The following is a 16969-nucleotide window of genomic DNA, read 5'->3' on the forward strand; positions in this document are numbered from 1 at the left end:
CTCCAGCGATTAAAAATACAAAATAAATGTACTGTTAAAAAGCAATATCCCAGGGCCTCCCGAGTGGTGCAGTGGTCTAAGACACTGCAACGCAGTGCTAGCTGTGCCACTAGAGATTCTAGGTTAGAGTCCAGTCTCTGTCGCAGCCGACCACGACCGGGAGACCCAATGGGCTGTGCACAATTGGCCCAACGTCATCCGGATTAGGGGAGTGTGTGGCCTGCTCGGATGTCCTTGTCCCATTGCGCACTTACGACTCCTGTGGGGGGCCAGGCGCAGTGCACGCTGAGTCGCCAGGTGTACGGGGTTTCCTCCGACACATTAGTGTGGCTGGCTTCCGGGTTAAGTGGGTACTGTGTCAAGAAGCAGTGCGGCTTGGTTGGGTTGTGTTTCAGAGGACGCATGGCTCTCGACGTTCGCCTCTCCCGAATTCGTAAGGGAGTTGCAGCGTTGAGACAAGACTGTAACTACCAATTGGATATCACGAAATTGGGGAGAAAAAGGGCCTTTTTTTTTTATACAAAAAAAACACACACAAAAATATCCCAAGTATAAATACTGTAAAGTACACACTAAAGGGTAAAAAAAGATAGGTTTTGAGCAAAATTGTGTTTTTTAGACACAAACTTCATGCCGTGGTCTGATGGGGATTGTGATGTCATCGGCCTCGCCCCTTGCTTGGGGAATAATAGAGGTCAAAAGAGGAAAGCCCCCCCCTTTGCTTGTGGAGGATCCCTGGACCACCTATTGAGATGGGCATGTTAATGAAATCAGGTGATAAATAAAAAGGAGACTGGAGAAAGACTTTAACCTTTGTCCTACAGTCTCCATAACCTTTGCCCTACACAGTCTCCATCCCAATTGGATGTGTCCACTTCCTTGTAAACTATTGCTGACCTTGGTTTAACCTTGGTTGGAATGCTCCTCAATTGGCTCTCTCATAATGACAGAAACCTTGTATTTTCTTTAACCACACAGTCTCGTTCTCCAAGCATTCTGGCTGGAAGGAAACAGCTCCCGCCCTGGAAACGGTTTCCATGGAAACGGCCTTCAGACAGCACCACTGTCGCCGCGCTCTTTGTTGCATCTGATCAGATTCCTCTGTGTGTGTGTGATGTACGTGTGGCGGCATATTAAATGTGTGTCAGCCATCAACTCAATCTATATTTCCCTGGGAAGAGACATTCCAAGGCTGCTGCATCATTTGCCCATATAGACATATTAAGTACACATCATCAATGTCCTCTTCAGGTTTAGATAATAGCTTTTCAAGGGGCTTGTGTGTTTTTATGTATATAATTCATAGCTGTGATGTTTGCTGGTTGTGGGCGTAAGGTCATTGTGAAGTGGTAATACCTACCTTACAAGTGGAAGATTAGACACTCCTGTGGAGTAGATTTCAGTTGTCTTGCTGAGACACATGATCATATGTGACACACAGATACTTCTATCCTCTCTACTTTGGGTGTTTTGTGTGTGTTGGGTGACTGTGTGCGTGTCACACGGTGTATTACGGAACCCCTAGTGACTTTTACAGAGGAAGCTTTCTTTAATGTAGTCGTTCTAGAATTCCATCACACACACTGACAGCCTCACATGAATAAGCCTGTACTCTAGCTGTTTATGTTTTCACTGTCAAATTCACAATTTTGTCCTGCTGTTCATTTCCTAGGTGGCCAGCCTGGCCAGGTTGTGTTTCTCCTTGTGGTGTGTTAGGTACAGTATGTGGTGTGTTAGGTACAGTATGTGGTGATGAAGGCTTTCCATACCTGTTGTTTTTATAGGTTGACTCAGGGTTGATGGAGTATGACATATGGCTGATAAATGGGGGGGGGGGGGGCTTTCTGGCCCTGAAACATATTGGTTAACCCCCCTCCCCCACATCTCCCTCTCTCTCTCCCCCCTCTTTCTCTCAGGGGGCGTTTGGCGCTCTTCAGAAGATCTGTGAGGACTCAGCAGAGATCTTGGACAGTGACGTGTTGGACCGTCCGCTCAACGTTATGATCCCAAAGTTCCTGCAGTTCTTCAAACACAGCAGCCCCAAGATAAGGTACTCAATCCAAATGTATTTATAAAGCCTTTTTTTTTTTACATCAGCAGTTGTCAGAAAGTGCCTTACAGTAACCCGGCCCAGACCCCAAAAGGCAAGCAGAAACACCGTGTTAAGCAAAAGTCCCTAGAGTATGAGTGTACTGGGCCTCCCTCCCTCTCCCTGCTCACAGCTTTGCCTCTTTCGCTCACTCCCGGTGGAGCCAACACCTTGCCTCGCCTCTAATTTGTTCCAAAACAACCATAGCCAGGGGTTGTTTTCAGATCTAGCTATATTTACAGGCACTTTGATCCAAAATGTTCTCTCAGATCCCTCTTCTTATAGATGACTGTCTCTCTCTCTCTGTGTCTGTTTTTAGGCGTTATCAGTGTCTGAGATGCCAGATTGGAGACTGGGGGGTGGAAAGGGGATAGAAAGGGGAGGAACACAGACAGAGGCAGCATTGATAAGGGGGAACACATGAGATTGGGTGGTGTGAGATTGAGCTCTGTTGTCTTGTTGTGGTGTTGCAGATCTCATGCCATCGCCTGCGTCAACCAGTTCATCATCAGTAGGACTCAGGCCCTAATGCTGCACATCGACGACTTCATCGAGGCAAGTCTGACCCTGCCGTGACCTCTGCAGTCTGACCTCCCATAATCCCCAGACAGCCCTGTGACTATATAATATGCTCACAAAGTCAGACATGCCATGAACCTTCTGCAATCAAGTCATACACACACACAGCCCACCCAACTAGCCTCCGCTCTCAGTGCAGCCAGCCAGGCAGGCAGGTATATGGCCTCAGCTCTCCGTACAGTGTGTCAGTAGGTTAGGTCTGAGCCTCTACGCAGCACTACACTGCACTACCAAGAGCCAGCCCTAGCTGCAGTTCAGTACACCAACCCCAATTCCACCGATTGGATCAGGGCTGATAATCCGTTAGGACTAGATCACATTAACCACTGATGAGCTTAACTTCCAGCCAGCTGGGCCCTGGATGAGGACGGATGCATCCAGCAACCGTACAGTGACAATGACAATACAGCAAGCGGATAGGAGATAAAGAGCTATTGTTTAAAGTCCCTCTGTCACGTCTTCAGCTGTGGGGGTGAGAGAGAGGGCACTCTGCGCAGAAGGGGCACAGGTCACATGAAATCCAATTTGCATACTCTGTGTCCGTTTATTTCTGTAGGGCTTTTTAGAGCTATTTTCAATGGTGAGTTGTTTGTGATAATGGGCAGAAGGCCAGAGTTGATAGCAGGCTCTGAGATGGTCAGTAGATGACCAGAGGCTTATAGTATTCTAATTGGTACAGAAAGTCATCTGAAAGGCTAAACTGATCCGAGATCAGCAATCCTACTCTTGAGATGCAGTGTAGGACCTAGGGCTTCAGAGGTACCAAAATTCTTGCAATACATTGCATCAAACTCAAAAATCAAGACAATAACAGAAAACAGCATCACTTAATGTGCCTGACATATCTTCTGTAGTCAGACTGTTTTAGTGAAGGAGGAGCAATGCTTTTTGATTACATTATGAATAAATCTAACAGTCCTGGACACGCTTTGGGCTGCCGCACACACAGAGACCAAACTGGCACGGACACCACATGACACAGAGCATAAAATAATGAGACCAGTAAAACAGAAAACACAATTTACACAAGCCATGGTAGCCTGACACCACTATTACACTCTGACCAATAGCGACAAGTGTCACATCAAAGGTAACAGGCTTGTGGTGCTGAAAGGACAGCGACCGTAATACCTGTGCACTCCATGGTGCTGAAGGACAGACCGTTTTGGTCAAACACACAGACGTGGCTGATACACATTAGCAGTCACACACAGCGTATGTTATTTAATAATGTTAAGGAATCAGCAGCCCATTCACTCCAGTAGGCCCCATGAAATCAGAACAATACATAAGCACAACCATTTCATATCCAAAAAGAAATGAACAAACCAGCTATTACTTCCCTTTACAAATATATTTTATCACATTCATCACACTAATGGGTGATTGTAAGGTTTTTAAATGCAACAATGTTTCACAGTCATTATTTTCAAGAGATCGCTAACCGCAAGCGAGCTGCAACAAAATCTTGAAAAGGGTGATGCTAATAAATTAGCAACAACATCCACCTTGAAGTTGATAACTGCTGCTCCAGCTGTCGTCGTCGCCGTTGTCAGACTATAGACTACTACAACACAAGCTAGCTAACGTTACTAGCTTTACGCCCCGATCACACCGACAGCATCGTTGTATTTTGTTACACCAGAGGTACATTCTTTTCCAATGGAACGCTGTGCAGCATTGCGTTGCAGAGGCAGTTGGGGTGCGTTTTGTTTTCTGTGTGGCGCATACGTTGGATTTATCTAACAAATGCATAAACTTGACAGAAATAATAGCAAAAGGTGAATGTTGAAGTTTTGTTGCACATATCCAGTAACACTGTTGGATTACATAATGGAAAAAGTTTGACTGCAGAATTTATTATGCATCATTAATGCAATGATGCTGTCGGTCTGATCGAGGCGTTAGCGTGGGAAAATAACTACTGCTTACACCACTGATTATTTGCTTTTGTGCTGGTGAAGAAGCTGGATGTGGAGGTCCTGGGCTGGAGTGGTTACACGTGGTCTGTGGTTGTGAGGCCGGTTGGACACACTACCAGATTTACTACAACGACGTTGCAGGTGGCTTATGGTAGAGAAATTAACATTCAATTCTCTGGCAACAGCTCTGGTGGGCATTCCTGCAGTCGGCATGCCAATTGCACGCTGCCTCAACTTGACACATCTGTGGCATTGTGTTGTGTGACAAAACTGCACATTTTAGAGGCCTTCTATTGTTAAATCAAATTTTATTTGTCACTTGCGCCGAATACAACCTTACCATGAAATGCTTACATACAAACCCTTAACCAACAACCAACCAACAGTTGAAGAATAGAGTTAAGAAAATATTGACTAAATAAAATAAAGTATAAAATAAAAAGTAACACAATAAAGAGGCTATATACGGGGTGTTACGGTACCGAGTCAATGTGGTGGCTATATACGGGGTGTTACGGTACCGAGTCAATGTGGAGGCTATATACGGGGTGTTACGGTACCGAGTCAATGTGGTGGCTATATACGGGGTACCGGTACCGAGTCAATGTGGTGGCTATATACGGGGTACCGGTACCGAGTCAATGTGGTGGCTATATACGGGGTACCGGTACCGAGTCAATGTGGTGGCTATATACGGGGTACCGGTACCGAGTCAATGTGGTGGCTATATACGGGGTACCGGTACCGAGTCAATGTGGTGGCTATATACGGGGTGTTACGGTACCGAGTCAATGTGGTGGCTATATACGGGGTGTTACGGTACCGAGTCAATGTGGAGGCTATATACGGGGTGTTACGGTACAGAGTCAATGTGGTGGCTATATACGGGGTGTTACGGTACCGAGTCAATGTGGAGGCTATATACGGGGTACCGGTACCGAGTCAATGTGGTGGCTATATACGGGGTGTTACGGTACCGAGTCAATGTGGAGGCTATATACGGGGTGTTACGGTACCGAGTCAATGTGGTGGCTATATACGGGGTGTTACGGTACCGAGTCAATGTGGAGGCTATATACGGGGTACCGGTACCGAGTCAATGTGGTGGCTATATACGGGGTGTTACGGTACCGAGTCAATGTGGAGGCTATATACGGGGTGTTACGGTACCGAGTCAATGTGGTGGCTATATACGGGGTGTTACGGTACCGAGTCAATGTGGTGGCTATATACGGGGTGTTACGGTACCGAGTCAATGTGGAGGCTATATACGGGGTACCGGTACCGAGTCAATGTGGTGGCTATATACGGGGTGTTACGGTACCGAGTCAATGTGGAGGCTATATACGGGGTGTTACGGTACCGAGTCAATGTGGTGGCTATATACGGGGTGTTACGGTACCGAGTCAATTTGGTGGCTATATACGGGGTGTTACGGTACCGAGTCAATGTGGAGGCTATATACGGGGTGTTACGGTACCGAGTCAATGTGGTGGCTATATACGGGGTGTTACGGTACCGAGTCAATGTGGTGGCTATATACGGGGTGTTACGGTACCGAGTCAATGTGGAGGCTATATACGGGGTGTTACGGTACCGAGTCAATGTGGTGGCTATATACGGGGTGTTACGGTACCGAGTCAATGTGGTGGCTATATACGGGGTACCGGTACCGAGTCAATGTGGTGGCTATATACGGGGTGTTACGGTACCGAGTCAATGTGGTGGCTATATACGGGGTGTTACGGTACCAAGTCAATGTGGAGGCTATATACGGGGTGTTACGGTACCGAGTCAATGTGGTGGCTATATACGGGGTGTTACGGTACAGAGTCAATGTGGTGGCTATATACGGGGTACCGGTACCGAGTCAATGTGGAGGCTATATACGGGGTGTTACGGTACAGAGTCAATGTGGTGGCTATATACGGGGTACCGGTACCGAGTCAATGTGGTGGCTATATACGGGGTGTTACGGTACCGAGTCAATGTGGTGGCTATATACGGGGTACCGGTACCGAGTCAATGTGGTGGCTATATACGGGGTGTTACGGTACCGAGTCAATGTGGTGGCTATATACGGGGTGTTACGGTACCGAGTCAATGTGGTGGCTATATACGGGGTGTTACGGTACCGAGTCAATGTGGTGGCTATATACGGGGTGTTACGGTACCGAGTCAATGTGGTGGCTATATACGGGGTGTTACGGTACCGAGTCAATGTGGTGGCTATATACGGGGTACCGGTACCAAGTCAATGTGGTGGCTATATACGGGGTGTTACGGTACCGAGTCAATGTGGTGGCTATATACGGGGTGTTATGGTACAGAGTCAATGTGGTGGCTATATACGGGGTACCGGTACCGAGTCAATGTGGTGGCTATATACGGGGTACCGGTACCGAGTCAATGTGGTGGCTATATACGGGGTGTTACGGTACCGAGTCAATGTGGTGGCTATATACGGGGTACCGGTACCGAGTCAATGTGGTGGCTATATACGGGGTACCTGTACCGAGTCAATGTGGTGGCTATATACGGGGTGTTACGGTACAGAGTCAATGTGGTGGCTATATACGGGGTACCGGTACCGAGTCAATGTGGTGGCTATATACGGGGTGTTACGGTACCGAGTCAATGTGGTGGCTATATACGGGGTACTGGTACCGAGTCAATGTGGTGGCTATATACGGGGTGTTACGGTACCGAGTCAATGTGGTGGCTATATACGGGGTGTTACGGTACCGAGTCAATGTGGTGGCTATATACGGGGTACCGGTACCGAGTCAATGTGGAGGCTATATACGGGGTGTTACGGTACAGAGTCAATGTGGTGGCTATATACGGGGTACCGGTACCGAGTCAATGTGGAGGCTATATACGGGGTGTTACGGTACAGAGTCAATGTGGTGGCTATATACGGGGTACCGGTACCGAGTCAATGTGGTGGCTATATACGGGGTGTTACGGTACCGAGTCAATGTGGTGGCTATATACGGGGTACCGGTACCGAGTCAATGTGGTGGCTATATACGGGGTGTTACGGTACCGAGTCAATGTGGTGGCTATATACGGGGTGTTACGGTACCGAGTCAATGTGGTGGCTATATACGGGGTGTTACGGTACCGAGTCAATGTGGTGGCTATATACGGGGTGTTACGGTACCGAGTCAATGTGGTGGCTATATACGGGGTGTTACGGTACCGAGTCAATGTGGTGGCTATATACGGGGTGTTACGGTACCGAGTCAATGTGGTGGCTATATACGGGGTGTTACGGTACCGAGTCAATGTGGTGGCTATATACGGGGTGTTACGGTACCGAGTCAATGTGGTGGCTATATACGGGGTGTTACGGTACCGAGTCAATGTGGTGGCTATATACGGGGTACCGGTACCGAGTCAATGTGGAGGCTATATACGGGGTGTTACGGTACCGAGTCAATGTGGTGGCTATATACGGGGTGTTACGGTACCGAGTCAATGTGGTGGCTATATACGGGGTGTTACGGTACAGAGTCAATGTGGTGGCTATATACGAGGTACCGGTACCGAGTCAATGTGGAGGCTATATACGGGGTGTTACGGTACCGAGTCAATGTGGTGGCTATATACGGGGTGTTACGGTACCGAGTCAATGTGGTGGCTATATACGGGGTGTTACGGTACCGAGTCAATGTGGTGGCTATATACGGGGTGTTACGGTACAGAGTCAATGTGGTGGCTATATACGGGGTACCGGTACCGAGTCAATGTGGTGGCTATATACGGGGTGTTACGGTACCGAGTCAATGTGGTGGCTATATACGGGGTGTTACGGTACCGAGTCAATGTGGTGGCTATATACGGGGTGTTACGGTACCGAGTCAATGTGGTGGCTATATACGGGGTGTTACGGTACCGAGTCAATGTGGTGGCTATATACGGGGTGTTACGGTACCGAGTCAATGTGGTGGCTATATACGGGGTGTTACGGTACCGAGTCAATGTGGTGGCTATATACGGGGTACCGGTACCGAGTCAATGTGGAGGCTATATACGGGGTGTTACGGTACCGAGTCAATGTGGTGGCTATATACGGGGTGTTACGGTACAGAGTCAATGTGGTGGCTATATACGAGGTACCGGTACCGAGTCAATGTGGAGGCTATATACGGGGTGTTACGGTACAGAGTCAATGTGGTGGCTGTATACGGGGTACCGGTACCGAGTCAATGTGGTGGCTATATACGGGGTACCGGTACCGAGTCAATGTGGTGGCTATATACGGGGTGTTACGGTACCGAGTCAATGTGGTGGCTATAAACGGGGTGTTACGGTACCGAGTCAATGTGGTGGCTATATACGGGGTGTTACGGTACCGAGTCAATGTGGTGGCTATATACGGGGTGTTACAGTACCGAGTCAATGTGGTGGCTATATACGGGGTACCGGTACCGAGTCAATGTGGTGGCTATATACGGGGTGTTACAGTACCGAGTCAATGTGGTGGCTATATACGGGGTACCGGTACCGAGTCAATGTGGTGGCTATATACGGGGTGTTACGGTACCGAGTCAATGTGGTGGCTATATACGGGGTACCGGTACCGAGTCAATGTGGTGGCTATATACGGGGTGTTACGGTACCGAGTCAATGTGGTGGCTATATACGGGATGTTACGGTACCGAGTCAATGTGGTGGCTATATACGGGGTGTTACGGTACCGAGTCAATGTGGTGGCTATATACGGGGTGTTACGGTACCGAGTCAATGTGGTGGCTATATACGGGGTACCGGTACCGAGTCAATGTGGAGGCTATATACGGGGTGTTACGGTACCGAGTCAATGTGGTGGCTATATACGGGGTGTTACGGTACCGAGTCAATGTGGTGGCTATATACGGGGTGTTACGGTACAGAGTCAATGTGGTGGCTATATACGAGGTACCGGTACCGAGTCAATGTGGAGGCTATATACGGGGTGTTACGGTACAGAGTCAATGTGGTGGCTGTATACGGGGTACCGGTACCGAGTCAATGTGGTGGCTATATACGGGGTACCGGTACCGAGTCAATTTGGTGGCTATATACGGGGTGTTACGGTACCGAGTCAATGTGGTGGCTATATACGGGGTGTTATGGTACCGAGTCAATGTGGTGGCTATATACGGGGTGTTACGGTACCGAGTCAATGTGGTGGCTATATACGGGGTGTTACAGTACCGAGTCAATGTGGTGGCTATATACGGGGTACCGGTACCGAGTCAATGTGGTGGCTATATACGGGGTGTTACAGTACCGAGTCAATGTGGTGGCTATATACGGGGTACCGGTACCGAGTCAATGTGGTGGCTATATACGGGGTGTTACGGTACCGAGTCAATGTGGTGGCTATATACAGGGTACCGGTACCGAGTCAATGTGTGGGGGTACAGGTTAGTCGAGGTAATTTGTACATGTAGGTAGGGGGTAAAGTGACTATGCATAGATTAACAGCGTTCCCAGCACAAGTTGCGCCTGTGTAATGATCATGCTGTTTAATCAGCTCCTTGATATTCCACACCAGACAGATGGATCAACTATCTTGGCAAAGGAGAACAAATGTATGCACAAAATTTAAGAGAAATAAGCTTTTTGTGCATATGGAACATTTCTGGGATCTTTTATTTCAGCTCATGAAACATGGGACCAACATTTTACATGTTGCATTTCTATTTTTGTTCAGTATATATCATTTAATAATAAATAAAAACATGTTTTTATTTATTAGCCTAGTGGTTATAAGTATGTAGGCATATGATGTGAAATAGGCCTCATGAAATCATTGTCAAAGGCACAAGAGATACTGTTGCATGTAGATCTAGATTATTTACAGATGGATTATATAGAAATATCATAAAATTATTTTAAGAAGTCCAAAGCAATTGCATGTGGTGCAGGAACCACTGACACTAACTCTTAACTGGTTAGGACATCTCATGAGGTGTCTTAAATATCTGTCCACTAGGTGGGACTCTTATGACCAAAGAGGCTTCATGCAAAGCTTTTATTTTTACCCTTAAGAGTAGGAGTAAAATGTCTATATTCTCACCACTTATGAACAATTGTATATTCCGAGACCCTCTATGGTTACAGGTCCTGGTCAGAACTCATGACATATGAAGACATTCTGGTCTCCTTTCCTTGGCTCTGTGTCAACTACTTACAATAAAAAGCCAATGTCTGCTATCCTTCATTAGTAATGCAATGTCAAAAAACACAGGATGCATCTTCAAGTAATGAAAGTTGGGACTAGTATGTGTGCTTGTGTTTTGATGTTTGACCCTCCTCCCTCCCTGTAGAACCTGTTTGCCCTGGCGACTGATGAGGAGCCAGAGGTGAGGAAGAACGTTTGCAGAGCTCTGGTCATGCTGCTGGAAGTCCGCATGGACCGTCTCCTACCGCACATGCACAACATCATAGAGGTGAGAATGGGACTGGGGAACTGGGGCGGAGGACTTGGGCTTGTATTCTGTAATGCCTAGTGTACACTACAGGACTTTCAAAATCCTAACATCACTGAGCCTCTCACATTGAACAACTGTCTTTCCTGTATTTGTTTTGTGTTGCCAACATAGTGTTGCACAAGCTAACCATCTGGCACAGACGTGTCACACATAATACGATTCTTCACTTGGTCGTGAGGGTTCTCTATACCAAACAATGATGTGATACGATTTTACGTAGCTACGAGCTGTGGCTCAAAGCAGCCTCATAAAGGTTCAGTTAGACATTCACGCTTGCCATACAGAGTTGAAAGATCTAGCCAATGTTTTGAATTGAATAACATTGCTTGTGAACTTCAGAGCTGTAACGATTTGACACTTTGGTTAAAGGCAAGTACAATACACATACTAGTAGTAGTCATAGCTCCTGCTCCAGAGTCTACACATTCTGGGTGATGTGATACGTCAGCATCTCACTGGCTTCTTCTCTGGCCAGCTCTCATTGGCTATTGCTGATCACGTTCTGAAAACTTGTCGTTGCACATCTCACACGAGCATTGCCGATTTTGTGCTGATAAAATCAAACATGCTTGAAAATATCGTGACATCTGGGACTGCTCAAAGATCGAGCGGTAGCCCGTAGATTGCATCTCTGACCCGCTCACATTAAAAAAGTGTCGGTAACCGCAACGACATGGGTATTTTGTTTACGATCTCAAAAACTTGTCTGGGACAGCTAAACCACGGCCAAAATGGTGTAGTGTACACACAGTTTAAGCTGCAGGGCGGGAGGTGTAGGGGGAGCGAATTAAGTTGCAAGGGAGGCAGAGAGGGAGTGAGGGACAGATATAGAGAGGAAAGGAGGGAGGAAAACAAACTAATGTAATGGATTCCTCTTGGTCTCATCAAATCAGCTCAAGATGCCACCTTGGCCAAAAGCTTTAATTCTCCAGACAGGTTCATCTGAAAGCTTTAGTTCTCCAGACAGGTTCATCTGAAAGCTTTAATTCTCCAGACAGGTTCATCTGAAAGCTTTAGTTCTCCAGACAGGTTAATCTGAAAGCTTTAATTCTCCAGACAGGTTCATCTGAAAGCTTTAGTTCTCCAGACAGGTTCATCTGAAAGCTTTAGTTCTCCAGACAGGTTCATCTGAAAGCTTTAGTTCTCCAGACAGGTTCATCTGAAAGCTTTAATTCTCCAGACAGGTTCATCTGAAAGCTTTAATTCTCCAGACAGGTTCATCTGAGAGCTTTAGTTCTCCAGACAGGTTCATCTGAGAGCTTTAATTCTCCAGACAGGTTCATCCATAATCTGTCATGTGATTGTGGTGCCCAGCTCCTGGCCTTGAAATGAATCCTGAATATTGATTGAGGTAGTGAATTACAAATATAATGCTAATAGTACTACATTTCCCATGGTCCTCTCCTCAGTACATGCTGCAGAGGACTCAGGACCAGGATGAGAACGTGGCTCTGGAGGCCTGTGAGTTCTGGCTGACACTGGCTGAACAGCCTGTCTGTAAGGATGTGCTGTGTAACCACCTCTCCAAGTGAGTAACACACATACAAAAGCTGTCATTCTAGGCCTCCCCCCGGTGTACTGTCCTCATCCTGTTACCCTGGCTGTTGATCAGAGCCATAGCTGTTAGAGCTCATCTGTGACACAATGGTGACACTGCTGACATTAATGTTGCCTGTCCCGTCTCCTCTCCTGTCCCCTGCTTCCTCTCTACCAACCCCCTCCATGCTCCCTCTCTACCAACCCCCTCCATGCTCCCTCTCTACCAACCCCCGCCATGCCCCCTCTCCCCCATCCCCTCCATGCTCCCTCTCTACCAACCCCCTCCATGCTCCCTCTCTACCAACCCCCTCCATGCTCCCTCTCTACCAACCCCCGCCATGCCCCCTCTCCCCCATCCCCTCCATGCTCCCTCTCTACCAACCCCCTCCATGCACCCTCTCCCCATGCTCCCTCTCCCCCATCCCCTCCATGCTCCCTCTCTACCAACCCCCTCCATGCTCCCTCTCCCCCACCCCTCCATGCTCCCTCTCACCCACCCCCTCCATGCTCCCTCTCCTCCATCCCCTCCATGCTCCCTCTCCTTCATCCCCTCCATGCTCCCTCTCCTCCATCCACTCCATGCTCCCTCTCCTCCATCCACTCCATGCTCCCTCTCCTCCATCCACTCAATGCTCCCTCTCCCCATGCTCCCTCTCCTCCATCCCCTCCATGCTCCCTCTCTACCAACCCCCTCCATGCTCCCTCTCCCCATGCTCCTCTCCCCCATCCCCTCCATGCTCCCTCTCCCCTATCCCCTCCATGCTCCCTCTCCCCCATCCCCTCCATGCTCCCTCTCCCCCATCCCCTCCATGCTCCCTCTCCCCCATCCCCTCCATGCTCCCTCTCCCCCATCCCCTCCATGCTCCCTCTCCCCCATCCCCTCCATGCTCCCTCTCCCCCATCCCCTCCATGCTCCCTCTCCCCCATCCCCTCCATGCTCCCTCTCCCCCATCCCCTCCATGCTCCCTCTCCCCCATCCCCTCCATGCTCCCTCTCCCCCATCCCCTCCATGCTCCCTCTCCCCCATCCCCTCCATGCTCCCTCTCTACCCATCCCCTCCATGCTCCCTCTCTACCCATCCCCTCCATGCTCCCTCTCTACCCATCCCCTCCATGCTCCCTCTCTACCCATCCCCTCCATGCTCCCTCTCCCCCATCCCCCACCTGTCGATCCCTGTCTGTTCCAGGCTGATTCCAGTGCTCGTCAACGGGATGAAGTACTCCGAGATCGACATCATTCTGCTCAAGGTCAGTCTGCTCTGAGTGTGAGCCAGGAAATTGATCTATGGCTTGCTGCTGGACTGCACCTTGTGGTAATGTACTGGACACATCACACCTTAGCCCTGGGTCTCAACCCTGGCTGTGTGTAGGTCCTGTCATGGGCCTGTCACTATGGTTACAATTAAATTCATATTTCTACATACATAAATATGTATGTGTCTCTGTCTGCTGTTAAGATAGTCTGATAGGTGAACTGACGGCTACCTAGCTACAGGCCTGAAGGCAGCTCACTGTCTTAAAGTAGTATCAATAGTTAGAATTGCATACCTTTGTGTGTGTACCCTTACAAGTGTGGAACTGTGTGTGTGGTCAGGGTGATGTGGACGAGGATGATGATGAGGCCATCCCTGACAACGAGCAGGATATCAGGCCCAGGTTCCACCGCTCCCGTACCGTTGCCCAGCAGCACGAGGGCGACCGCGATGGCATCGAGGACGATGACGACGATGATGATGATGATGACCTGGACGATGATGACACCATCTCTGACTGGAATCTCCGTGAGTGGACTTCTGATTATCTGGTTTTCTTGCTTTGTCTCGCTTACTCTTTTTTTCTCTGTCTCCCTCCCTCTCGCGCTCGCTCCCTCTCGTGCCATCGGTTTTGTTGAACTTTTTGTGTCTGTGTACCTCTGTTTATTAACGCGTTCCCTCTCACTGTCTCCAGGGAAGTGTTCAGCAGCAGCGTTGGACGTGTTGGCTAACGTGTTCAGAGATGACCTGCTCCTCCCCATCCTGCCTCTCCTCAAAGAGCTCCTCTTCCACCCAGAGTGGGTCATCAAGGAGTCTGGTATACTGGTCCTGGGGGCCATCGCTGAGGGTAAGGACTAGCAGAGACTGGTATACTGGTCCTGGGGACCATCACTGAGGGTAAGGACTAGCAGAGACTGGTATACTGGTCCTGGGGGCTATCGCTGAGGGTAAGGACTAGCAGAGACTGGTATACTGGTCCTGGGTGCCATCGCTGAGGGTAAGGACTAGCAGAGACTGGTATACTGGTCCTGGGGGCCATCGGTGAGGGTAAGGACTAGCAGAGACTGGTATACTGGTCCTGGGGGCCATCGCTGAGGGTAAGGACTAGCAGAGACTGGTATACTGGTCCTGGGGGCTATCGCTGAGGGTAAGGACTAGCAGAGACTGGTATACTGGTCCTGGGGGCCATCGCTGAGGGTAAGGACTAGCAGAGACTGGTATACTGGTCCTGGGGGCCATCACTGAGGGTAAGGACTAGCAGATACTGGTATACTGGTCCTGGGGGCTATCGCTGAGGGTAAGGACTAGCAGAGACTGGTAAACTGGTCCTGGGGGCCATCGCTGAGAGTAAGGACTAGCAGAAACTGGTATACTGGTCCTGGGGGCCATCAGTGAGGGTAAGGACTAGCAGAGACTGGTATACTGGTCCTGGGGGCCATCACTGAGGGTAAGGACTAGCAGATACTGGTATACTGGTCCTGGGGGCTATCGCTGAGGGTAAGGACTAGCAGAGACTGGTATACTGGTCCTGGGTGCCATCGCTGAGGGTAAGGACTAGCAGAGACTGGTATACTGGTCCTGGGGGCCATCGGTGAGGGTAAGGACTAGCAGAGACTGGTATACTGGTCCTGGGGGCCATCGCTGAGGGTAAGGACTAGCAGAGACTGGTATACTGGTCCTGGGGGCTATCGCTGAGGGTAAGGACTAGCAGAGACTGGTATACTGGTCCTGGGGGCCATCGCTGAGGGTAAGGACTAGCAGAGACTGGTATACTGGTCCTGGGGGCCATCACTGAGGGTAAGGACTAGCAGATACTGGTATACTGGTCCTGGGGGCTATCGCTGAGGGTAAGGACTAGCAGAGACTGGTATACTGGTCCTGGGGGCCATCGCTGAGGGTAAGGACTAGCAGAAACTGGTATACTGGTCCTGGGGGCCATCAGTGAGGGTAACGACTAGCAGAGACTGGTATACTGGTCCTGGGGGCCATCGCTGAGGGTAAGGACTAGCAGAGACTGGTATACTGGTCCCGGGGGCCATCGCTGAGGGTAAGGACTAGCAGAGACTGGTATACTGGTCCTGGGGGCCATCGCTGAGGGTAAGGACTAGCAGAGACTGGTATACTGGTCCTGGGGGCCATCGCTGAGGGTAAGGACTAGCAGAGACTGGGAGGGGGAGGAAGTGATAGACTATACAGTGGTGAAAGAGAATGTACAGTGTGTTTATCCACTTGTGTGGGTCAGGAAGTTGCATAATTCTAGCTATCAGGGGTATTCTACCATGCAACCTGAACGAAGGACTAAACAAGACTATCTCTCCACCATTTTCACCGCTGATCTTAAAGCCAGTGGAACCCAGTAGTCTAACCCCATGTCATTTTCCCAGGTTGTATGCAGGGTATGATCCCCTACCTGCCAGAGCTCATCCCCCACCTGGTGCAGTGTCTGAGTGATGAGAAGGCCCTGGTGCGCTCCATCACCTGCTGGACCCTGAGTCGATATGCCCACTGGGTGGTCAGCCAGCCTCCTGACACTTATCTGAAGCCACTGATGACTGAGCTCCTCAAACGCATCCTGGACTCCAACAAGAGGGTGCAGGAGGCTGCCTGCAGGTGAGTCAGCATGTGGTCAGCTGTTGGTAGCTGTGGTTCTGTTTGACCAGATGTCTGATTTATTTGTAAATATTCAGTAATTTTAAAGCTGGGGACGACAGTCCTGGGAGTTGAAGTAAAGATGATGATCATTGTGACGATCAGTTGATACAATCAAAAGTTTTTGAACCACAGTTCAAAAAGAACAGCTTGACTGAAAAGTGGTGTTCTAAACAACCTTTTATTTCTCTCACCCCTCTCAAAGTGGTGTTCTAAACAACCTTTTATTTCTCTCACCCCTCTCTCTCTCTCCCCTCTCTTTCTCTCTCCCCTCTCTTTCTCTCTCCCCTCTACCTCTCTCACCCCTCTCTCCCCTCTCTTTCTCTCTCCCCTCTACCTCTCTCACCCCTCTCTCTCCCCTCTCTTTCTCTCTCCCCTCTACCTCCCTCACCCCTCTCTCTCCTGCCTTATCCCCCTCCTCTCTCCCCCTCTCTTTCTCTCTCCCCTCTAC

General features: G+C 49.3%; 1 protein-coding gene across 2 annotated transcripts in view; it reads left to right on the top strand.

Annotated features, from left to right (window-relative positions):
- tnpo1 (transportin 1) overlaps positions 1-16969 on the top strand; it is a 51190-nt gene that overhangs the window by 19620 nt on the left and 14601 nt on the right. For both annotated transcript variants that reach the window (XR_005051669.1, XM_036976968.1), the window contains exons 6-13: positions 1917-2050; positions 2563-2644; positions 10914-11036; positions 12488-12606; positions 13804-13864; positions 14211-14397; positions 14564-14716; positions 16254-16479. Coding sequence is in view for 1 of the 2 variants with exons in the window: in XM_036976968.1 (XP_036832863.1) it covers positions 1917-2050; positions 2563-2644; positions 10914-11036; positions 12488-12606; positions 13804-13864; positions 14211-14397; positions 14564-14716; positions 16254-16479 (1085 nt within the window). In the remaining variant the exon portion in view is untranslated. The remainder of the gene's footprint in view (positions 1-1916; positions 2051-2562; positions 2645-10913; positions 11037-12487; positions 12607-13803; positions 13865-14210; positions 14398-14563; positions 14717-16253; positions 16480-16969) is intronic.

The sequence above is a fragment of the Oncorhynchus mykiss genome, chromosome 5 (genome assembly GCF_013265735.2).
Source record: "Oncorhynchus mykiss isolate Arlee chromosome 5, USDA_OmykA_1.1, whole genome shotgun sequence".
NCBI lineage: Eukaryota > Metazoa > Chordata > Actinopteri > Salmoniformes > Salmonidae > Oncorhynchus > Oncorhynchus mykiss.